This window comes from Pyrgilauda ruficollis, unplaced genomic scaffold, assembly GCF_017590135.1.
Source record: "Pyrgilauda ruficollis isolate IOZ18807 unplaced genomic scaffold, ASM1759013v1 scaffold55, whole genome shotgun sequence".
Classification (NCBI taxonomy): domain Eukaryota; kingdom Metazoa; phylum Chordata; class Aves; order Passeriformes; family Passeridae; genus Pyrgilauda; species Pyrgilauda ruficollis.
Genome location: NW_024527155.1, coordinates 9,538,556 through 9,563,109, shown reverse-complemented (window position 1 = coordinate 9,563,109; position 24,554 = coordinate 9,538,556). Strand labels below are relative to the sequence as shown.

At 40.4% G+C, this 24,554-nt stretch overlaps 1 protein-coding gene across 2 annotated transcripts; it reads left to right on the top strand.

The window, feature by feature from the left end:
* The first annotated feature begins 279 nt into the window (after window positions 1–279).
* Window positions 280–21,840, top strand: TRAF6 (TNF receptor associated factor 6). Of its 2 annotated transcripts, none has more exons than XM_041481263.1 (7): window positions 280–361; window positions 8,170–8,496; window positions 12,752–12,902; window positions 13,509–13,667; window positions 14,629–14,700; window positions 16,041–16,118; window positions 17,416–21,840. In XM_041481263.1, the coding sequence occupies exons 2-7, from the start codon at window positions 8,201–8,203 to the stop codon at window positions 18,295–18,297; spliced, it is 1,638 nt and encodes a 545-aa protein (XP_041337197.1). In that variant the 5' UTR covers window positions 280–361; window positions 8,170–8,200; the 3' UTR covers window positions 18,298–21,840. The 2 variants fall into 2 exon arrangements, with proteins under 2 accessions (XP_041337197.1, XP_041337196.1); XM_041481262.1 differs by lacking the exon at window positions 280–361 and adding an exon at window positions 828–964.
* Window positions 21,841–24,554: the final 2,714 nt, after the last annotated feature.

Sequence of the window (24,554 nt, the reverse complement as noted above, 5' to 3'; positions counted from 1 at the left end):
AGGGGGGACAGGGACCCGCAGCTCCCTGGAGCCCGCCCCGGCAGGAGGATCCAGCCGCTGGTGGTGACAGTTCTGTGCGTGTCGGGGAGGGGGGACAGGGACCCGCAGCTCCCTGGAGCCCGCCCCGGCAGGAGGATCCAGCCGCTGGTGGTGACAGTTCTGTGCGTGTCGGGGAGAGGGGACAGCGACCCCGCAGCTCCCGCCAGCCCCCCCCCCGCCCTGCGGCGCTGCCCCTCCGCGGCGGCAGAGGGCGCTGCAGCGGCCGTGGCGCCCAGGAGGCCGCGCTGGCTCCGAGCGGCTGCTGCGCGCTTCCCGAGCAGAAGCGGAAGCGGCGGCGGGCTGGGAGCGGCCGCGGGTCGCGGTGAGTCCGGCGGAACGCGCGGGGCGGCCGGGAGGGCGGGGGCAGCCGCCGGCCTCGGGGAGCGAGGGCCCGGCTGGACTCGGGCCGCTGCCGGCGTGTGGCGGCGCCCGGAGCGTCTTTCCCCCGCGCCGGGGCTGCCGGCTGGGGAGGAGAGCCGCCTCCTGCCCTGCCCCGAGGAGCCCTGCGGCCCTTTCCACCGAGCTCCGGGCTCGGCGCTTGGCCGGGGCTGCCGGGGCGGGCGGCCTGCGCTGGGGCCGAGCGCTGCTGGCGCTGGGGCAGAGCGCTGCTGGCGCTGGGGCCGAGCGCTGCTGGCGCTGGGCGCGCCGGCCTGCGCCGCTCCGGAATTGAAACCGCGGCGCGGGCAGCGCAGCGCGGCTGAGCCCGGCCGGCCCGGGGCTCGCAGGCACGCCGGGTGGCCCGGCGGGGGAACCTGGCCCCAGCCACTCTGTCCTGCCCTGCCCCGGCGGGGGAACCTGGCCCCAGCGACTCTGCCCTGCCCTGCCCCGGACAGCGGCGGGGGCTCCCGAGCTGTGCTGCCGCCTGTCTCGAGCACATCAGCTGAACTTGGGCTCTGACTTCCCCACTGTGAAATAGAGACACTCGGTAAATTATTCGGGAACGCGTTAAAGGGTAATTTGCAAGATAGGTTACTGTTTCTAAACCCGATAGCTCTTATTTTCTGGTAGAGATTGGCAGTGTTTAATATTTACGGTAACTTTATTAACAGGAGTTAGAAATTATGACTTCAGTAATAATTTCCATCAATTTCGTCTGGCTCAGGCTCAGAGAAGTCACGCTGAGTCTTTTCGTACTTAAACGGAAATCTCAGCTGTAGGTGGGAGGAAAATGTTCTAATTATATCCCTTAGACCTAGTCATTAAAGCTTGCCGAAAGTATTCCCCCATGTTTGCCTGTGACACCTTCTGCACGCTACCCCTCAGCTCTGTGGATTTTGTGGTGTCTTAGATACCAGTGTGAGTGATTAATAAAGTATTGATTTGAAGCTTTGGGTGAATTTTGCACTGTGTTCACCAGCTGTTAAAAGACTGTTAAAAGCAGCAGACTGCTTTGTCTTCCCATAGAATGAAAGGCCATAAAACTTTGTCCTTCTAGTAGAAGAAGGGGTGGGGGGGGGCGGGGGGAAGTCACAGAAGTATGCTGATAAAAGCACTTGGATTATTTTCATGGTGTCATTCTGGGCATAATTCTTCTGCATATTCCACACTACCTACAGCTTTTCCCAGCGAGTGAAGGTTCATGGAGCTTAGTCAGACTCTGTTGAATGAGAACTTGTCAAGACATAAATGGCTTTTTAAGTTTTGTAGCATTGCAACCCTGCAGTACTGCTTTCTGTCTTAGAAAACTGCTACTGTATTTAGAAAGACAAGACACACAATAGGCACCTATGCTGATAGAGCTTCAGTATGAAAAAGTACCTGAGGTGAATGTGCATTCTTTTCTTCACCTATTGAACTTCCATGAGTTAGCTACATCAAGAAGGGTAACTTTTGTATCTCAGTAGTACAGATTAGCTAAGCACATGTTAAAAAAAAAAAAGTTTTAGATCCAGACTGTGAAATCCAGCCATAAAATATTCCGGCTATAAAGTGTGTCAAAAAGAAAACAAAAGTAAATGTCAGGTGGAGTGAGAATGTTTTAGTTGTTTCAGAATGTGTGTTTAGTTCACTGTTTGCTTTCCCAGGGTCTCATCATTTTACTAATGCCTCATGCCTGTAGATGGTAATTAAGTGTAGCCTGGAGCCTGTGCCTTGTGGAAATCACATTTGTTCACAGCCATACCTCTCCCTGCCTGTTTTTTAAGTGCTTTATGAGTCTTTACTTTGTCCCCCCTAGGGCAGCATCTTACATTCTCTGTAGATCTACTGAGGGGTATAGAAAGGCATAATGCATATCTCCTTGTGTTCTCAGTGTGCAAAGGGAGAACAGAAGCCAGAGTCACTGCCAAAGTAAAGAGTTAAATAGTACTGTTCTTCTCACTAACAGTGCTTCCCTTGTATTCGTTATTCTGAACAGTTCCCTGGAAATTCTGTCTAAAAGTTAATAAACTGAAGAAAATTTCAGGGAATTTTGGCTTGGGTTTGGTTTTCTGTTATGGAAAAACCCATGGAATATCTTGGTCTTAAATACAGTATTGTATGCTTCCACTGCTCACTAAAATTAAATTTGTTTCGACATACTTAAATAGGATAAAATATGAATGTAACTGTGAGTGTGCCACTGTCTAGTCTCCTAAGTAACATTCAAGCATGAAAATACTTATGTGATTAGAGCCTGACAGCATTCTTTACAAATAAAGAGAAATCACCTGGAAGGCTTCAGAAACCCCCAAGGGCTGCTCTGCTGTAGTCAGGAGCTCTTGGTAGTCTAGTGAGCTCTGAATGTTGTTTGTTTTTGCCTCAAACAAAAATTCTTCTTTCAAGTCAGGTGCACATGTTAAAATGGTGTGACTGGGGTGGTTGTCCAAAAGACTTGGATGTCTGAAAGGTTACTGCTATTAGAAAAAAAGAAAGTTTGTATCTCAACAAAATGAGCAACATGCTTGCAGACTTTTACAAGAAATGAGAATTAGTTTTTGCAGTTACAATTTCTGCCTGAATCTCCTATTGCTTCAGCTTGTCTAGCCATTTGATAGCTTTGAAATGAAAGTGTTTTATAGGTATTAATTAAAAGGCATTATCATAATTCCATGTGTTCTGCCTGGATGAGGCCATATGATGATAGCTACAAAGCTCCTATTGGAAACATGTAGTGCTTATCAGTTATCAGTAGACCATTGATTAATGTGCCTGGGAATTGGTGTTGCAAGTATTACTCCATAAACAAATTATCCAAAGTCACTCCACTGGTCTGTCAGTCGCATGACCCAGAAATCTATACATACATATACAAGGCAGCTGAAGAAAAGAGAAGAGTTTGGTCAGTTTTTCTGTTGATGCAGTGCTAAAGGCATTTCCCCTGCTGGGTGTGTGCTGGCCAGGCTGCAAGGAAATTAATTATATTTGTGAACTTTGAGTAAGAAAAAGGATTTGGAATAGTTTTCTGTATTGATTCATTATTTATAAGGGTAGTCAGTGTCAATTTTCCAGAAAAGGTCATGTGGAAATTAATTGTATGAAGCACTTCCTGATTTATAATAAAAATTGTATCTTATAACAACTCATACTTCCTTGCACAGTATTCCTTATGTTAATGCTTGAAAATAGGATTTCATATTTCAGTGTAAAGAGTGTACAATGCCTACTTTTACTTCCTCCCTAATACTCTTAATGATAGTGGGATTTTACAGGAAAACTGAAGATATTTTCTGATACCAGTGATTTTTTTTTTTTTTTTTATTTTTTTATTTAGAGGAGTTTGGTGTTTGAAAATCTGTAAGTCCTACCTAAACTTCATTATGCTATAGAAGTTGAAAAATCAGAGTACTGAGCTTTGTTGCATGCATTAATTTAAAATATGGGCAATTTAAATTCTGTTTTGAAGTAGTTTTTGTCCATCATAAGATACATTGTTCTTGCAGGAGTTTGCTCTTCTGGTCTGACAGTGCTATCTCACATCAGCCTAATCAGTGTGTAATGTAGCAGTGTAAATAGCAACAGAGCACGGGTTACTTAGTGAAGAAAGGTGTAATTATGGTTTGAAGTTGGAAGAGTGGGACGAGGACTCCTTTTCTTTTAACTGTCCTTTAACTGTCTTTTCTGGGGCATGATAGTTTCTTCCTTAGGGCATTCCCAGACTTCTGCAGCACGGGTAATGATCAAACAAGTTCTGTCCATTACCACTTGGCATGGAAAGCACCTTCCTTTCTGTTGGCAAACAACACAGCTGTTGCCTTGGAGAGCGAGACCAACCTTTGCCAGCCCAAGGCCTGGGTACCTCTGTGCCCAAGCTAAAGCCCATTATCTCCAGTCAGCAGGTCTGGCAGCACTTCCTAGCTCTAGAAAAGAGCATTTCAGGTACATTACCAAATGTAGTTTAAGACCTTCTCTGTCTTAGAAACTTCACGCTAGCAAAAGCAAGAATTACCGCATAATGATCCTGTTTAATTGCTGTTGTTCCTGGATCTGAAAGCTGGATGTTGTGGAAACAAAAAAAGGTACAGAGCAGTCTAGCAAAGTGTTTAATGTGTTAAACGATGAACATTTTAAAAAAGGATAAGTTCTCAGGGCTGTGGTGTACACAAGGTATTTTAAATTAATATTTAGACATAGTTGTAATTGCATTTGAATTGGTTTTGTTCAGCACAGGGGAAGAATAGCATCTATTATCAATAAGAAGAAAAACGGATGTGATTTTTAGGAGATCTTAGTTTTATTTCACTGGCAGTTTGGGGCTTAAAATCTATCCTTTTCCAGCCTAAGCATTTTTTGAATTCCCCAGGAGAGGAAAGTGAAAAACTGCTACAGTAAGCTCCCAGATTGTGTGCTCTACCTTCACTGGGGAAAAGACCTGTCATTACCATGCAAAGTACACTTTTCTGTGGCTGGTTTTGTCCTAGCACTGCTCTGTCCAAAAAGATTAAACCTATGCTCGATTCTCGGAGGATAAAGTAACTTCCACAAGAAACAGGTCTAATTCCTAGTGCAGGAGTTACAACATGTACAGAAATTAGTTTAAACTATGGTGGAGTAATAAGGCCTTGGTTAATTGTCTGAGTAACAGCAGTGTGGATTTTGATTTGGAAGATTGCGTCTTGCCCTACACCTAAAATATATGTGGAGGAAGGAGGATTTTGCTCACAGAGAAGATGAAATGGATAAGAGTAGTAGGAGGAATTCTATCTTAGATAAAATATGAGCAAAGTTTAAAATCTGGCTCTTAATCACCTTGTCTCTTTGTGTCTGAATTTCCCAAGTTAAAAAGATGTGCACTTCTTTTTTTGTGAACCACTTGGCCATATGCAGATAAAAAGCTCCATGTAGGAGTGGAGTATATCACTGAATAAGGAGTTTTTGTGTCAGACTAGGATGCTGACTGATTGCAGTGGTTCATTAAACTGACTCTATGGCAGTTTGTTTCTGTAGACTGAATATACATACCTGCTGTGTCTGTAGAAATAATTCAAATGGCCAAAGAGACGCTGCTTGCATAGCACTTAAATCTATAAAGGTTCAACTAGTGAGATTGTATCAAGTCAGATCCTGGCTTCTCCTGTGTAAGAACAGAATTGTAAATAGTATAGGACTTTTTTTCCTGGGAACAGCCCAAGAGAAGAGTCACGCACTTCTTTGCAATTAATGTGACAGCTGAATTTGATTAAAGCTGTTTTATATTTCTTTTTGTGACTTCCTGAATTCCTTTGTGACATTGCTAAAGGGATGTATGTTCCTCTTCCCTTAGTCTCACTAAATATATCTCTGTGGCTTAGAGTAATGTGAATTTTTCAGTCCTGGGCTGGCCTGTGGATTTTAATATCCTGCATACCAACATTCCCACTCCATTGACCCAATTTATTCCTGTGATTTTTCATGAGATGTGGCCCATGGACTGATCATCCTCTGCAGCAGTTGTTATTTAAGTTATGTTTAACAGTAGAAACAAGCTGGGTTTCTTCTCTGGAGAGAGTAGACCTACTGATGGCAGGCTAAAAAAAAAAATCTGTCACACAGAGCATCTTTCTAAGCACTGATTCCTTTGCATCCATTCTAAGTCACTGGGGGAGCTGGTGCCTTTGTGGGATTAAACTGGTCATGTCTGGACTATGGCTGGAGCAGCTGCTGGGAGCATGCTTGGTGTTTAGTTTGTATTGCTGTTGTGTTAAGTGCCTCAGTTATAAAGCCTGTTGTAGTGGATAATGTGTAGGGACAATACATTGGGGTGGAAAACAGGAGTGGAAGTGAGCAGCACTCTTTGGGTGCAGTTGCAGACAGTTCTGCTCTGGAGTTATTTCTGCAGAAAGGGAGCACTGCTGACTAGTTCAGTACAAGTCAGAACTGTCAGCCTGTGCTTTGAGGCTCTGTACCTTAATGGTATTTTGGAAATGTCAAGAATGCTGCTCTTCAGATACTTCTCATACCCCTGCATACCCCAACCAGGTGGAAAGTCATATATTTATACAACAGAGTATATGTTTATACAACTCTGTATATTATTTATATTTATTTAACTTTGCTTTTCTTTAGATACATATACCTCTTTTTTTGGTCTGGGTAGCTGGAAAAAAATAGCTCATAGTGTGTTATCATGGGCAGTATTGCCAGTTGTTTATCATGTAGATGGCCTAAAGCACATTCCTGTGATTTTTGCATGTGTTCAAAATATATTTCCCTTAAATGCTAGTTGAGGCCTTATGTGATTTCTGTTGATTTTGTGGCACTAAAGGTGTCATAAAATAAATACCCAAATAAAACTACCTGTATGTCCTCTTCCTATCCATGAACATTTTGTAAAACTGAGTTGTGATATTCAAATTCTGATATAGGCAAGAAAACGTTCAGTTTTGTGAGTTCATGGTCAAGGTAATCCTATTCATTCTTCTGCGTTCAGCGTCTGCAGTAGTGATGCAGATAAACACTTCTTATGATTCATCTCTTGATTGGATTTCCATCCCTAATGTTTTTTAAATGACATAATGGTATTACAGTGAATTCATTAGGTGAACACTGCGAGAGACTTTTGCCTATACTGCTGTGCAAAAGATTATCAAATCTGGGCTTATTGGGCATGTTTTGCATGCCTGGCTCCATAACCCTCAGACTACTCATACTGCCTTGCACCTGGTGATAATCTCTGTGTTTCAAAGAAATGTCATTTATAGAAAACTAACCGCAGCAGGATTCTAAGAAAATGATTGTAACCATTGAAAAAATCAGGGGAGAGAAAGGTTTCTTGGTCTTTAGAATTTGTATTTGTTGTTAAGACCTTTTTTTAAGGTTCTCTCATTCTGTGTAGGAGCACTAGCAATCTGTTTGGAGATAGCTGCACTTTTTCATTTCATACCTATGAGTTCACCCTGCTTTGGAGGAGTGTTGTAAAAGCAGTCTTTAGTATGCCATCCACCACTCTTCAGGGAAAGGTGACTTTTATCTTCTGTTCTTACAATCATGTCCCTTGTCCTCCCTGCCAGCTAGCCTGCAAGAGGGAAAGGAGAGCAAGAGCTCTGTTTGAGTACTAGTAGTTTGTAGATAGCTTTTGAGCTGTGGAATTATTATCCTTATCTCATGTGTAGCTTCGTAGTCAATTTAAAGTCCTACTGGCAGTTCTAAAATATTATCAGCAGTGCTGTATATTTGAATTTCATTTATAGCACATCAGCTGCTTGGTTTAGGTTCTTGGACTTATATTTTATTTGTGTTTCTGCAGCTAAGTTGGTTTGAAATCTGTATTGTGAATTGCTTGATGCAGAAAATGCTAAATAACATATATGCACTGTAAGGAAAATATGGAATTGAGCTGTTGTCCTCCAAGAAAACATGATTCTGTATGGCATTTTTTCCACACAAAGTCTGTTTGAATGTCTTTAGAAGTAAGTTAAATGGAAGGGATAAAGAAATATCTTCAGTAGACATAGCAAGGACAAAGAGGAATGATTTCTCTTTTTACAGAAATCAGTTGTATGAAAGAGATTACAGAAAGCGGGGGGAGTGTTTGGACTACGCTGACAGGATGCAGTGTCCTTTCCTACATATCACAAGATAAGCATAAAAAGATAATGGGGACAAAACAAAACCAGTGATTTTGAACAGAACCAATTCTGTTCCAGTATTTCTGGCTGGAAATAAATTTTGTTCTTGCCTGGGAGGGAGGGTTCGAAATACTTGAAATTAACCCGTCTTTTTTCCCTTTGGCAGCGCACAGCCGTGTGGCCGCGGCTCGGCTGCCATGAGCTTGCTGCACAGCGACGGCAGCTGCGGGGCGCGGGAGGCGCAGAGCGGCTGCTGCGCGGCCATGGCCAGCGCCTGCAGCACCGCCGCCAAGGACGAGAGCGGCAGCGCGGGCAGCGGCGCCGGCAGCGCGCCCGCCTCCTTCACCGAGGAGACGCAGGGATACGACGTGGAGTTCGACCCGCCCCTGGAGAGTAAATACGAGTGCCCCATCTGTCTGATGGCTCTGCGGGAAGCGGTGCAGACGCCGTGTGGCCACCGTTTCTGCAAAGGCTGCATTGTCAAATCCATAAGGTAAAGGAAAACTTGTGGAAGCTGTTTTTAAGAAGAAATTCATGTACCGGAGCAGTTTAAGGTCAATCTAAAGTGCATAGAGCTGCCCAAGGTGTGCAATGAATGCTAACAGAATATGGAAATTTATTATTCATTAAAGGTGCTCTGTGTGGCCAGAATATCACAAGTTTTGAAGTTTTATGAGGTTTAGATGGTTTGCCATTTCCACAAATTTACCCAGGTTATGAATCTAAAAAATTGATTAAACTTCAAATAATAATTATAAAAGGAAAGGTAGACAGACAAGTCCCCCAGATAAATTCCATTTCCAGCTCAGGATTATAAAATTACCTGTCTTTTGCCTATGATTGTTTCTCTTGATAACTACAGGAAACTACAGACAGCCTGATTTCTTGCTGCAGATAAGGCAATTCATGCGTTCAGTTCTTCACTTGAAATTAGCTGCTTCCTTCTAGAGCTGGAAGAGAGAATGTGATGAGGGAATAGTTTTGAACAAAGCATTGAGAGAGGAAACCAGGTGGCATATGAGGGATTGGGAATAAGACACAAAGGCATATAAAAATGAAAGAGCAAGAAAGGGCAGAGAGTACCTTGTAGAGAGCACTTACCTTAAGCCTGGAATGAAGTCATCAGTGTCCCACACGTGTGAGTGAGTATTGGATTACACTGATAGATATTATGCTGTAGGATTTTTCCTTTTTCAGCATAAGCCCAGTTTTTTTCTTAGCAATTGCTCAGATAGCTCAAATGTCACTTTGGTAGGAATTTATATATTCAATTCTGTGTGACCCATATATAGAATTTTCAACCTTACTTTGCACACTTTTTGTAAAGATCATTAAACTGTCTTCATTTTTACTGTGGTTTCCCCTGGCATTTATTTTATAGCATGCAAAATGGACAGTGCTTTCTTGATTGGTCTTTCATACCATTTGTCCATAGTTCTTTTTCATTTCTTTTTCTTCCCTATCCATCATTTGTAGCTCTCTAAATGAATAGTATGCCAGCAGTTATGTTCTCTGAATACAGTGTTTTGTGGCTTCTCTGTAGTTTCTGCTACATAAATTCTCTGGAAGAATTTCTCCATGGAAAGGACCATGACCAGAAGTTTCTGCTTCTTTTATGCCTTTTCTGTATTTTACTTCATTTCTGTGAATAGTGATGACTGTTTCAGTGAATACTAAACAAGGTGGAAAGCATTTTTTTCTCTTGAGACTGTAGATGATCAGTGTAATACTTCAGATGTTTCATTGCTAGTAAAAGTTTTCCCTCATTCCCCACTGAACTCTGTCTTTGGAGGACAGTCTGAGTGACTGTTTGTGAAAGCAGGGGGGACAGCTTGAAGTGCCAGACCTCTCTGAATCCCTGAAGGGCTGAACTGCATGCTTAATTGGTATCCATAGATCAAGCTATTGATTTGGATTATGTAGTGTCTACAGTATGGTATCGATTTGCAGTATGTACTGTCTACAGTACCAGATTGATTGAGCTATTGAGAAGCTTCTACAGAGCTAAAATGAAAAGAGAAAGGGATATTTTACATTCTCTAAGTACTGCTTTTTTTCACTGATTGTCACAGCCTTCATTTGACCAGGAAAAATTGTTTCTCTTTATTCCTCATTTCCCCACTGTCTTAACTCAAGTGAACACAGAGATTATGGATTTTAAATGATGAAGGATGGACAAGCATTTTTTGAGTAATTGCTTCTTGTGACTTACACAAACAACTGTAGTTGTTTGTGTTGAAGAAGTTGTGGCTGCAACTAGAAAAGAATAAATTGGAAAACCTTTTAAAAACTGGACTCTTCAATCTTACAGTGTGAAGGACATCATTAGATGAGATTTGATCACAGTAATTGTCTGCCTCCCAGAAAGTCTTGGCAGCTTTTTAAATAAAGCTGTCTGAAGTGCTTTGAAGTGCTATAATTCATGGAAGAGGAGAAGATTATCTACCTAAGTAACTACAAATGTGTTTACGAATGTTACTTGTCAACAAAATATATTGCTGGAAATTTTAGAAGAACTAACTGCAGGTGCAGTAGCTAATTCAATTTCACTCCAGTCTTCTCCTGTATCTTAGGGCAAAGCTGATTTAGGGTTTGTAGTAGAGCTTGCCAAATATCAGAACCTCTGTTTAGTGGAAAAGCAGAGTTGTGAGGTAACAAGGGGCAGCAGGGACATCTTTGGGTGCTGGCAGTTCCTCCAGCAGCTGGCATGGCTGCACTTAAAGTCTCTGCCAACTGTCTCAGCTTCTCGGCTAAATCGCTCACTTGTTAAAATCACTGGGCAGGCTTTTCTTTCAAAATTATTCTGGTTTTGCTCTTGATACCGGTATTTTAATCTCAAGGGAATTTACAGGAATATTCATTGTACTTTGTAGCAGATGACTGTTGTTTCACAGGTACTGTTGTGAGTGGCAGAGTGCAATGTGATAAATAATGCCAGCATAGGAAAGCTTTCACTGTAATGTAAGCTAGAACTGAGGTGCATAAATTCAATTCTGTCACAGGAAATACATAGCAACATCTATGTAGATGGATCTTAGCAGTGTTTTAAACACAATCCTGAGCCTTGTAAATAGTATTTGAAGCCTGTTTAATATCCTAAAATGAGTTACTGCTTTTTTCTGCTACGCTTTCCTAATTAGGAAAATTGCATTTCATTCCTATTTTTCCCTTTATCTGCTAGTTATTTAAACTGGGGATTTGATAATCATTATTCCAAATTAACCTGTTGTTGGCTGCTCTTATTAATGATTAGTTTTTCTTTGTAGAAATAAAGCTGCTGTCTTATCAGCAGGCCTCTTGAGCTCTCTTCATATTCCACTAAACAGGGTGTTTGTAACCAAGCTATACCTGTGAAAACTGATTTCCTGTAGGTTGTGAAGTGAGGGAACATTTCTAACTTGTGACAAAGATCACACTGGTCATAGCTCAGGGAGCTCTGAAACAAGGCAAGCTAGATGTTTTCTTTCTTGCACTTGTTTAGGAGTATGATTCTCAGGCATGTGGTGAGCTTGCTCTGCAAGCAAAATTGTGAAAGGAAGTTCATTACCTCTTTTTGAAGTGGCAACTTTACCTCCACTTCCTGTAGCAGTGTTGCTGATGTAGTTGCTGAGCAATTATTTCCTTTTCCAACAAAGAACATAAATTCCTTCCCGGTCTCCACAGCCCACTAGGTTCTACTTCCCCTCGTGCTTGCAAGCAGTGACAATGATCTGGCCTTTGATCCTTGCACCACAAGTGCTCTCTGACATTTTTCCACCCCATGTATTATTTCCATTTTATTGCTGTTTCCATTAGCACTCGGGAGCTTTGATCCCTCATGCCTCTTTAACTGCATTACTTAATTGTGAATCAATATGTTAGCCTACTGCTTTCAGAATGAGCTGATACTGGAAAGTTTGTTGGAGGTGATCCCCTTTTTTACTCTACTTCTAATGATTTTTGTATGTACATGCAGGCAGACAGAACCTGATGAACTGGAACAGGCTGTTAGTTACCTTGTGCAGGTTGCAGGCATCCATGTTCCATCAGATTCCAAACCTTCACCAGTTAGCACTGACTTCCAGTCTGTTTGCTGTTAAAATGGCTTCAGATGCAACACAGTGTAATTTTCATAGTTACTAATAATTTTTGTGTCTGAAGGTTTTCACCCTGTTTGCTGTATAATGAAATTGAAGGATGACCAACTGATCAAATGGTTGTATAACAAAACCAGCAAACTGAGCAGTGTGTAATGTAATGCCAAACAGATGAAGTCAATCTGCAAAAAAGAGTTTTGGTTTTTTTCTTAGCTGTGGTCACCTTGGCTGTTTATAAAATGAGAAGGAAATGAGAGGAGGTCTAAGAAAGTTTAAGTAATTATTTTAAAGTAGTATGTGAAATATTCTTTGATGTTTGAGCTATGTGAAGTACTTGCAGAAAAAGGACTATAAGTTCTTAGTATCTTTACATATTCCTCAAGTTTGTTTCCTGAGTACTTAACATGCCATTTGTACAAATAAAATGTGTTTGAGTTTGAGAAGTGCTGCAACCCCAGTCATGCCACCTCCAGTGAAACTGTGTGTTTTCAATTTTTCTAAAATACATTTCATATTTTCTGGTCATTGCCACATAAATACCATTGTTTTTAAAGATCTTACTGTGTTATTATTTGGCCACTAATGTCTTGCTGGTGTAAAAATATTTTAAATTAAGTGCTTGGAATTCTGTTGGTAATAGTGGATATCTTTCCTTGCTTTTCTGCATTGTAGAGATGCAGGCCACAAATGTCCTGTAGACAATGAAATTCTGCTTGAAAATCAGCTTTTTCCTGACAACTTTGCCAAACGGGAAATCCTTTCATTAATGGTCAAATGTCCCAACAAGGGCTGCAGCATGAAGATGGAGCTCAGGCACTTAGAGGTGAGAAGTAGTTTTGAAAATATGGAACCTTGTTTTCATGGGCAAGTAAAAATTTGAAATAACTTAAATAGATGGTCATACCTGGTACTCATTTATGCTGACTCAGTGCATTTTTCTTTCAAGATTATAGCTACACATATTGGTTTTTAATGAGTATTTAATTGTAGTTAGGTGATTCTCAAGTGAACATCGCAGTGCATGACAATTGTGCTAACGCAGCTTTCTGCTGAGGATCATTCATGTCAGCCTTTTGATCAGCTATATCCGTGCATCACACAAGTTTATTAAAGTCAGTTTAATAGTCTCTCAAAGTAGCTACATATATCAGTTGAAATAATTGTTTTGGAAAATAATATATGCAGTTAAAAGGATAAATATAAAACTAAATTTTTACTGAGAGCTTTCTTAAGCTCTGAATACATGAAGCGCTGACCTTAGTAGTGGGACAGTAACAGGCTGTTGGTAGAGTCAGCATAAGTGTATAAGGATTTCCTTGCATGAAGGGAAGATTGTGATTCGTTTGTCTTGCACTGTGCTTTCTCTTGAAAATGGATGAGATGATTGTGCTGATTTGAAATATCAAATCCCTCTTCTGCCCTTCTGCAGGACCACCAGCTGCAGTGTGATTTTTCCACTGTGGAATGCCTGCAGTGCCAAGGAACCTTCCCAAAGAACCGTCTGAAGGAGCACATGACCCAAGAGTGTCCGAGGCGTCAAGTGTGTTGCCCAAACTGTGCCACATCTATGGCCTATGAGGATAAAGAGGTATTTAGCAGGAGTCTCAGTTTGTCAGCCTGCATTCACATGGGTTTGCTTGGAAAGGGAACAGCAATAAAAAAAAAAAAAACAAAAAAAAAAAAAAAAAAAGAAAACCAGCTGAAAGGTTTTGGTCTAGAAGAGCTCTTTGTGCTGCTGCACATCTGAGAAGCTGCAAACTCAGAACATGAGCCTAGAACAGGCAAAAGCAGGGGAGAGATTGTCCTTAAGTACAAACTTATGTGGAGCCATGTGGTGTGAGGAGACTTGTGGACTTGTGTAAGAACCACTGATTTCTGACCTTACCATCAGACAGGCTGTATCTACTGCCCATGGAACACAAAAAGCAGTATTTACATGTGCAGTTTTTATGCTTGGGAGAGGGATGTACCAGGAGATAACTATTTTGGGGATATCTGCTACCACACAAGACCAAGATAATTTCTGAATTCTTCTCCTGGCTCTGCATTTTTCACTTGGGTGATACTGAGAATAATAGTTTCCTCTTGCTGGTGCCATTTCTTTATCTCTATATGGATGTGTTCTATCTCAATGACTATTGAATGTTCTTGGATATTAATATTGTGAATTGTCAATCAAATGCACCTCATATAGTCCAACAATACAATTAAAAAACAAACAAGTGCTTTCATATAGTTCCAATACAATTGAACATGAATTTTAGAAACTTATGGTTAAAATCAGATTTCTTTGAAGCATAAGAGCTTTAGGAAATAAAATATCTACAACTTTATGAATCTCTTGTATAAGTCCAGGAAAAAACAGTAATGTAAAACATACTGTTTAGGGTAAAGGGATTCTCTTTGTTTCACAGCTGCATATAGCTAAATGCAAAATTAGGTATATAAATAAAAATCTTAGGTCTGATCAAGGGTGATTAGCCCTCTCTTAAACTGAGTAATTATACTGATGTTTTCTCCCCATTTTTTTTTCTGTTTGATCACGTAAGCTTCATGACCAGACCTGCCCACTTGCCAATATATATTGTGAATATTGCAACACGGTGCTCATCAGGGAGCAGGTAAGAGACTCCCTTTGTCTCTGTTTATTCCAAGTCAGATGCTTCGTTTTTACATTGCTTCTTTAATCTGAAATTAAACTTGGAGATACAGTTTGTCTACTAGCTGCTAAATCACTACCTGCCTCTCTGAAAATGTCCAGTGCAGGTGTGATACTCCCTTAAATGCTGCTCCAGCTTGCAGTTGCAGTCTGGCAAACCTCTGTAGGATTTTGGCTGCACATCACAATGTTCAGCTGTACTGCTTCTTGACAGGGGCCATGCTGCATGTCTTTGATCTTGAATGGAGTTGAAAAAATACCAACTGCCAGTGGTTATGGCTGACATTACAAGAGGAGGCTTTGATTTGGGCAGAGAGGGGGAGTTTTTGTACTTGCAAAGCCACTATTGGAAAGTAGCTATAAGTAAATTCACTATCAAACTGGGGTGCTGGCTGGAATTCTGCTTGTCCATGACTGTTGTAATAGCCATTATTATTTCTTCTGTTCAATAATAACTTAATTGGCAGGAAAATGATAAGTATTGATTTGTTTAATTTGGGATGGCAACTATGTTGATGGCCTGGGTTAAAATAAGGAATGATCTTGTAAAATTGCGAAATACTCTGAGAAACAGGATTGAGCTTAGTAATGACAAAGTCTGTTTTTAGGTAGAATAATGAATTGCAGAAGTGGGGAACAAAGAATGCTAAACATTTGTAATAATAGCTGGTCTTTATTAGCCTTGTGCTTCCTCATGATATTTAAACAAGGCAAACACCTGGGGTTATATAAACAGGGATTCTGCCTGTGAAACACTGAATTATCCTTTGCTCTGTTTAGGACTCGTAGGCATCAGCTGAAGTTGTTGTGCTTTTGAAGGAGGGTGGATAGGCAGGATCCAGAGCAGTGAGATGACTCATCCTGGATCTGGAAAACATGGACCACAAAAAGAGTTGCAATAACTTGAACTTTTTGAGGAAGATGATAATAAAGAGTGACACAATAATACTACTGTGCAAGTAGTCCTTCAGAAGGGAAGGAATTGAATGTGACCTGGCTGGAGGGTAGGCTAGAAACAAAAGTGTTTGGTCTAGCAAGGAAACCTGAATGCTTTCTGAGGCCTAATGTAAGAACAAAGTCAATGAATTGTTATAGTACATACAAGTGGGATGGATAATTTTTATCATCAGCTAACATTTCTGTTCAAAACTTCCATATTCTGTTAAGAACTTACATAGATATAAACTGATCTGACTTCAGGTACATTTTGAACTTTTCTGTTCAAAACCCATCCAGCTGTATCCTTTCTGGATAAGAAAATACTCTTGATGGAGAAGTAATATGAAATCTGATTTGTTTTAGATGCCTAACCATTATGACAATGATTGTCCTACTGCCCCAGTGCCATGTTTTTACAGTGCCTTTGGGTGTCCTGAAAAGGTAAGCCTTTTTTCAGTAACTAATGAATTGCAAACTGTCTGCATGATTTTGTTGGTTGCTTTTGTAATGTGTTTTCCTAGTCTGGTCTCATTCATCAACCCAAAATCCTCAGTGATGTGTGGTTGTGGGTTTTTTGTTTGGAGGTATCTTAATTCTAAAGCAGTGCATGTTGATACTTTGCATTTCAGAATTGCTTTTTCAAATTTAAAAAGCTCTGTGAATAATTTGCTTGATGACCTTGGTTTTATTATTTCATGTTTTCTCAGCTTTCATGTCAAAAAGTAGTTTCTAGCACTTCTTAAAAAGTTGTGGCGAAATACGCTTATGACTCTTAGAATTCTTTAAAGAAAATCAATTTTATTAAATTCTAAAATTGTTAATCTAGATACTTTTACTTCTAGTTTTTAATACCTCTTGGTAAAATTGGGTCTTTCCCCTTCATTTCCACATCAGTTTTCATACACCATTTGGTACTCTGGAGCATTTTAGCAAATCAGTGAAGGGAATACAGTGCCGATTTAGAGCACAGAAAAATTCTAAATACATTTATCACTAGCAGTCTCTCACTATGTCTTTGTTTTGAGTTGAACAGTGTTACTGAAAATGTACACCATAATTAATGATGGATTCATAGGGAAATTATCACTCCTACAAAACCAGAATTTTTTTATCATGAATGCTTATTAACAAGAAGGTGACCCTGAATACATGAGAATTTAAATTTTATTGTTTTCCTGGAGATGCTGCAGCTTCTGTAAAAATACAATCAAAGGTTCCCTTATTAAACATTACATAGAATTATGCAACTATACAATATGCTGTTACTAATGATAAATATTCTAACAAGAATATGTTTGTGACATCCCAAAGTCCCGCACCAACAAAAACAATAATGCACATACCTGATTTATATTGCAGTCATCTATGTCAGTTCTATCTTAACTTCCCAGGTTTGCAATTTTATGGTGAAATCACCTCATATCTATGCTTTTGTTGAACCCCAGCTGTATCGACATCAGGCCAAAAACACAAAGACCATCAAGGTCTTTTCCAACCTAAATGATTCTGTGATTTGCCCACTGGTATTTGAACTTCTTTTTCAGTTTTTCCTAACAGTCATTTTAAATTTGCAGCTCTCCGTTGGTAAAGTGCTATTTTGTCACGCCTTTGTCCTTGATTCACTGCAGCTTTTCTCACATGACAAAAGCAACTACTTGTTTGATTTTCTCAGAACCACATTTAAAATGTGATTGCAGATGTTTGATGTGTTCCTGATGCTCTGTCTCTTAAATCCTAGATGCAAAGGAATGAACTGGCACGACATATGCAGGAGTTCACTCAGGTTCACATGAGGATGATGGCTCAGAGTTTTCAGAACATCAGTGTTACTGCTGCAAATCCTGTACCCTTCCTCAATGGCCTGCCCTTTGAGCCTGCCCTCTTCTCACACGTGTCACATGCCGCATACAACTGCAATCCAGAAGTTGAAAACTTCAAGGAAACTATTCAGCAGTTGGAAGGTCGTCTGGTGAGACAAGATCACCAAATCAGGGAACTCATTGCTAAAATGGAGACTCAGAACACTCACATGGCAGAACTCAAACGTACTATACGAAATTTGGAGGGAAAGATTACTGAAATGGAGGCACAACAATGTACTGGTATTTATATCTGGAAGATTGAGAACTTCAGTGGACTGCAGAAAGCCCAGGAAGAAGAGAGACCTGTAGTGATACACAGTCCCGGCTTCTATACGGGGAAGCCTGGCTACAAGCTGTGCTTGCGCCTGCATATCCAGTTACCAAATGCTCAGCGCTGTGCTAATTTTATCTCTCTGTTTGTGCACACTATGCAAGGGGAATATGACAGCCACCTGCCCTGGCCTTTCCAAGGCACCATTCGACTTTCTATTTTGGATCAATCAGAAGGCCCAGAAAGGCAGAACCATGAAGAGGTGATGGAAACCAAGCCAGAGCTACTGGCCTTCCAGAGACCGACAATTCACCGCAATCCGAAAGGTTTTGGTTATGTGACTTTCATGCACCTGGAGACCTTGAAACAGAGAACCTTCATCAAGGATGACACGCTCCTGGTGCGCTGCGAGGTACTCACGCGCCTGGACTTGAACAGTGTCCGCAGAGAAGGCTTCCAGGCCCGCAGTACTGATGGAGCCATGTAGCCTGCAAGTCTTAACAGAGCAATGGAGCTTTGTTCGTGTTTTTCCACATGGATCACAAAACAGCTTCATTGTCCACAAAGGCTGGGTTTGTAAAAGATCGTAGTTTCCAACACAGTTGATCTTCACCTGAATGGAACTTTGTTGTTGCTGGTATATTTTTCTCTATATGAGGTCCTATGTTTAAATATTTGGTAAGGTTCTCTCTTAAAATAATAAGCTACTTCTGTAGCAAGCTAAACAAATGAAGTGTGAATCAAAACTTAACTGCCTACAGGAAAACCCTATTGCAGAACCTGTGCATCTCAGCTTGGTAAAACTTTAGTCATATCAAATAGACCTGTAAGTCTTTTCACCTCAGTGCCTTGGAATAGATGCTGTTGCAGGGAAGGAACGAAATTAATAAAGATGAGGGATTTTTTTCTTTTTTTACTTTTCACAGAGCTTGGGAAAGTAGAGACAGTTTCTGTATTGACTTATCTAGAATTTTGCATTGGCTATGTGTCTCTTGAAGTTTGAAGTTAGGGTTAAGACTTTGTTCATGTCACCAAGGGTTCAGATATGCTTTGACCCATTCCTCCTTCAGGAAGTTGCATGTTGATGCAGAGTTGATGTTGGTATTTCCAAAAGATACGAGGTAATGTTGTGGAGAAGGCTAAATCACTCTGAGCTGAGTTCACTGAAGAAATATTTGTAATGTGGTCTGAAGGTGCCTCCCTAATTCTCTTTATTTTGATAAATCTTTCTAGAAGTGTGTGCTCTAGGCCCAGAATGTCAACCACAATCATCAAGAGATATGAAAGTTTAGCATTTGAATGAAATCCCTTTGTGCTGGTGGGATCTCCTAGTGCTGGACATGTTTCAGGTTGTGAGTGCAGACATGAGCAAAGGGATGTACTGAACAGAGAGGGTGATGCAGAATTTGTTTTACTGTTGTTGAAACCCGAATTTGTACCAAAGCTGAACTTGTGGCCAGCATCTGTTCAAGTGATCTCTTGGTGTTGTGGGTGATGTACCCAAGTCATCCCCTGTGGGCAGCTGGCCATATCAGCATCCAGCTGCTGTGGGTATTTCCTGTCCCTTTAGACAACAGGAGCTGGGCCAACTCAGCAATCTGGATGTTAAGGAAAGCCTATTAATTCAGCATTGTGAGGAAAAATTGTAATCCTGTTTGCTTTTAGGAAGAAAATCTGGCTTTCATAGTTACTGCTTTATCAAACACTAGATTCACTGTGTCAAAGAGATTCCTAATGCTGTGTGTAGTATTGTTTTCTGTACTGATTGTATGCCATGTAAATGTTAGTTTTGACCAGTCAAAGCTGGATAGTTCAAGTACACTGGTGCTAAAAATTTTAACTTTCATGGTGCTGATAAAGCTCTGAATCTTGTCTTTAAAAGGAGGGAAGAAAAAAGTTTTGTTCACCCCATAACCTAAGTACATGTCCAGATACTGAAGAAAGAACTAAACGATGCATGAGCTTATGTGTATTATTTATCCAAGCTAGTGAAACAACCTAAAGACTGGAGACACTGCAGCTTAAGAGATACTGAAGAGTGTTCCAACTATTTGGCATCATCAAAGCAATACCAGTGGGGAAAGGGCACATTGCTTAATATAAACAAGACTAAAGAAAGACTACCATACTTTAGTGTTTGGGAGGATACTCTGCCTGCCTGCATGAGAGATAAAAGCTCCAGGACCCAAACTACCACTTTGTTCATTATATCCAAATGAGTAAAATTTCTTCTGCTAGTAGAACCTATTAGATGGAAGAGGGATTGTGTTCAATGGAGTATTGTCACTACTGAAACATGGATTTCCTGGCTAATGGTAAATATAGTTAGTTGTTGGTGACTTAAGTTAAGTTGATTCTCTGTCATTAGGGGACAGGTGAGCATGTTTCTCAAAATAGGGAAAGATCTCAGTTTTAAAACCAAAGTAGATTTTATAATGAGTAGCCTCATCCTAGCAGCTGAATTGTTCTGGAGTGTCTGTAGTTGGAGCACTCCCATTAAAGCCATTCCTAACCAAGAGCTGTCAATGTCCATGGCAGTGCACAGAGCCACTCTGCACAGAAGGCACTGTTCACATGTTCTCCATTTTCAGGCTGTGTTACCTAGTGGTGTTTGTTCAAGATGCTCAAAAACTGCCATTCTCTTTTGTTTCCCTTCTTGTTTTTTTGTGGGGCAGGAGGGGAGGGAGGGGGAGAAAAAACACTTATCATTTGAGAGCTTCTTCCTACTCCAGGTCCTTCCTCAGCCCTGGAAATAGAAAATGTCTTTGAATAGAAAAGAAAAATGTCCTTATTGTCTGTTCAGCTTATTTGTACCCAAGACCCACTAAATGCATTAACACTTTCTTTGCTTTTGAAGATTTGCGTTTTGAATGGAATTTTTGCTTTGAGTCTTATCTGCTAGATCTGATGTACTTCTGCCTCTGAGGAGGAAACTCCCTGTGGTGGCAGCGTTTAAATGATTCAGGTTAAAATTGTACAATAGCACAAGCCAATAGGGAATAGAAGGCTACTGCATGTGTAGTTCTGTATTGGCCATAGTAATATGGATGCTTTATTCACTGCTGCTATTCTACTGGTTTTATATTTTTATATTACCAACTAGAACTCTGAGTGATGACAAATTACTGTAATATCAGAGTATTACAAGAGAGACTGTCAGAGCTAATTTTCTAAGTATCAGTTAAATCTTACTGTCATAAAAAAGACTATATAAATGTTAATTAAATATTTATTCATGTACTTGTTCCATTTTCCTTTCCCCTTTCTACAAACCTTCTTTTGAAAACTTGTTTTACCATGGTGGACTGAGGTATAATTGCTAGAACGATTTAAATGGAAGGAGAAAGGTCCACAGCATTGACTTGTCACTGAATCAAAGAAACATTTTAATTAACCCATGTCCTGTGTAACTTGTTCAGCAGTGGGGTTTCATTCTGTAAATCAATGCTTTGCAGCATTACTAGATCTCAAGGTGGTTTAAAAAGTGTCTTAGCTTCTTTTATCTTCTGAATTTCTGTTATCTTTAACATGGTAAGTCGCCCACTCTTAGTACGTGTATTTTCAGAGCTGCTATAGCACAAATTTTCCAATTATAATATATTATGAACATGTTATCTCTTTGCCTCTGAATGTCTTCCCCTGCAGGGCAGGGAAAATTATTTTGCTAAAAATGTTGGTATGTAATGTATATGTGGGAGCTCAGATAATGTGAGATGTGTAGAGTTGTTTTTTAAGCAGTTTCATGATGTGTCTGGTCATGTTTGCTATCAAGGGATTCAGCTTGCTAATGAAATGAAATCAGGGTGACCGTTCTGTTCTTATTTAGAGATGGCAGCAGACCAAATACATTGATGATGGATGCAAAAGATTATTCTGTGTCAATGTTAAAGGTTTGTATTGGTTTGCATTTGAACAAAATGAGAGTACTCCTGTTCCCTTGGATGAATTGATTGATAGTTTAATATATTTTGTAATTAATGCACAGCTATATTTCTGACAGAACTTTAAAAAATAAACTAATTAAACTGTGCACTGCATGTTGCATCTTTATTCATATGGAGGGCTATTTAAAAATATTAACTGATACAGGACTGCTGTGGTAGTTTCTCTGTCTTGTGGGTCTCAGAGGTGGGTGGTATCAAATAGCATCAAGAAGACAAAGAATATATTTCAAGATAAAAACCTTCTGGCATTTATAAAGGGTGTTGATAGTGTTATTAACTACTAGACTATACAGTTCATGTAATAAATAATAAACTAGTGTTCTCATAATCATGCTGTAATTTAAGATGTAACTATCAAAAAATCTGCACACTGTCACCTCTCTGGCCACATCTGCTTGCTTGTTTCATTTGTCATAAAAGCAACTATGGACTGAAACTTTTTTGCAGGAGACTGAGATCAGGTACTAGAGGGAATTCTTCTGTCAGTAAGAGAGGTACAGACTTTATTGCAATCTCTGATTTATCTCAGCCTGAATCTGTTTTTCATAGCATCTGCAGGAAGGGATATTCAAAATCTTAAGATTCTTCTGAGTAACGTTAGTGGTATTGCATCAATGTGCTGTTAATGTCAAGTTAATTATGACTTTGTCTTTCATCCAGGTTGGTCCTAATAGCTTCCATGATTAATGGCTAGGAAGGCTTGCTCAGACTTTGATTCTCTGTTGTGTTAGTTCATTTTTAGTGTTCCATATTTTAAGTGCACTAAAATCTTTTTTTGGTGAGCTGGAGTAATAATGACCTTTTTTTTAAGCAGGAAAAGCTGGCATTTGCAGCTGCCCCAGGAATGGAAAGTCCATATGCAGAAGCAGCAGAGCAGCAATATAGGAGCATGTTCTCACCTGTGTAAGTACAAATGTACATGTACCTTTCTGAAAAAAAATGGCTGAAGTAGATATGGACCAGGATACTCTGACTGGATATTTTCTTGAACAAATACCAGTTCATTGCAGTGACTTTACAAGAAGAATGTGTTTGTTTTAGCTAAAATCCTTAACTAGTGCCAAGCCAGTTGCTTTGCCACCTTCCTCATCCCCAAAAAGCAGGAGCCCAACACTCTAGCTGTGCTGGCTGGAAAGAGAAACACTCTGTGCCATTCCTTACTACATTGCACTAAACTTCAGCTCTTCTGGGCTGTCTCATTTAGGAACTGTGACTTACTTAGTCTGTTCCAAGACAGCATTTACAGAAGTCAATAAAACTTCCTGAAACAGCCCTGAAAAAGGTCAAGTGTGGTATTGGCATATGCAGCAAATAGAAGGCAATACAAAGGGAGGTTAATGGACCAAAAATGGTGCAGAGGGAATCTAAGGCCTGTCTGGATGAAATGAGTAAGAGGGCTGATGAATTCTGCCTGTTACTCATCTTGGATTAAAAAACCACCAAAAACCAAAAATCTCTTACCACTCAAAGAGGAAATTTTTATGCTAGCACAAACACTTACCAAAGGAAACATTTCCCTGGCACTGGTCTCACCCTCATCATTTACCACCACTGAGCCGTTGTCCACTCCATATGGAAGGGAGAGTTTGACCAACTGGATTGAGTCAACCCTGTTGCCATCACCACCCTCACAGGACCTGACAGCCTCAGTGACCTTGAAGTACCAAATGTAAGGAGCTGTGGCCTTCAGGTCTTTTTCCTTTACTGGTTTTAAGTTCTTAACAATTAAACCTAACCACCTGGTAAATATACATCTCTGAGCACACAGGCAGATGTTTTATCCCAAGTTTACCTGTCATCACCACTTCTCAACACTTCTAAAAGACTTGCAATTCTTTCTGTTTCAAAAAAAAAAAAAAAAAACTTGTAAAAAATAATTTACCTTGCCAGTGCATGCTGAATGCAGAGCAAATAAAGACTGAGCTACAGCATCGTGAAAATAATCTTTCTGTTCAAATGCTGGGGCCCTGCTTCCTTGTCTGCTCTTCTGGTGATCACGTTCTTTGAACATGTTTGCTCCACTGAAACAACCATTTGCATTTCACAGCTCTGAAAGTTGCATTTTGGCTGGGGGTTTTCCTCTTCCATGGAATAGGAAACCTCATGAAACTGTGTGCAAGGAGGAGATTGTGCAATAGGAAAATAATTTCTGTATTAGTTACAGTCCCAGCCTCAACTAATGAGCCTTTTTTTCCTTTTGGTTTGTGCTCTGAGTGATCTCTGAGGCCACGCAGCCCCAGTGTTCTTGAGTTCAGTGATTTCACGCTGCTCCTTTGTTGCCTCCAGGAGCTGGCTGCTCTGCCACACCAAGGGGATGGTTATTGCAGCCAGTCACCTGCTGATGAAGCAGGGAAAAAGCCCTGGTGTACCCATGGTCCTGAAGATTCCAGCTGAGAGTTTCTCTCTGAGGTACCAGCAGGTTTGACTTGACTTGGCCAGACTTGACAGGTGTTAGCCTGGGGCAGAATAAGCCATGTTTTGTGGTGGCTTTTGTCCAGAGATTTATCCCACTCAACAGTGAAGAGAACAAGGCATAAACAGAACAGTGTTTTAGCAGTTTGGTACTGACAATTTTGAAAAAAAACCCTCCTCCATTCTCTTAGCTGATTAGAAGCAGGACAGATATCTTTCCAGCCCTGTGATAAACTGCCCAAAAATGTGAGGTTTCAGTTTCTGCCCTCTCAGACAGAACCTGATTTCCATGAAACTCAGCTGATAATTGACACACTGGAGCTAAAAAAAAAAAAAAAAAAAAAAAAAAAAAAAAAAAAAAAAAGAAAAAAAACAAACCTTTTCTTTT

Excerpts from the sequence above, each read along its gene's own strand:
- TRAF6 (XM_041481263.1), top strand. The coding sequence starts at position 8,201 with ATGAGCTTGCTGCACAGCGACGGCAGCTGCGGGGCGCGGGAGGCGCAG. Across the intron at positions 13,668-14,628 it reads TGGCCTATGAGGATAAAGAG|CTTCATGACCAGACCTGCCC; the intron begins GTATTTAGCAGG and ends TGATCACGTAAG. Across the intron at positions 14,701-16,040 it reads CGGTGCTCATCAGGGAGCAG|ATGCCTAACCATTATGACAA; the intron begins GTAAGAGACTCC and ends GATTTGTTTTAG.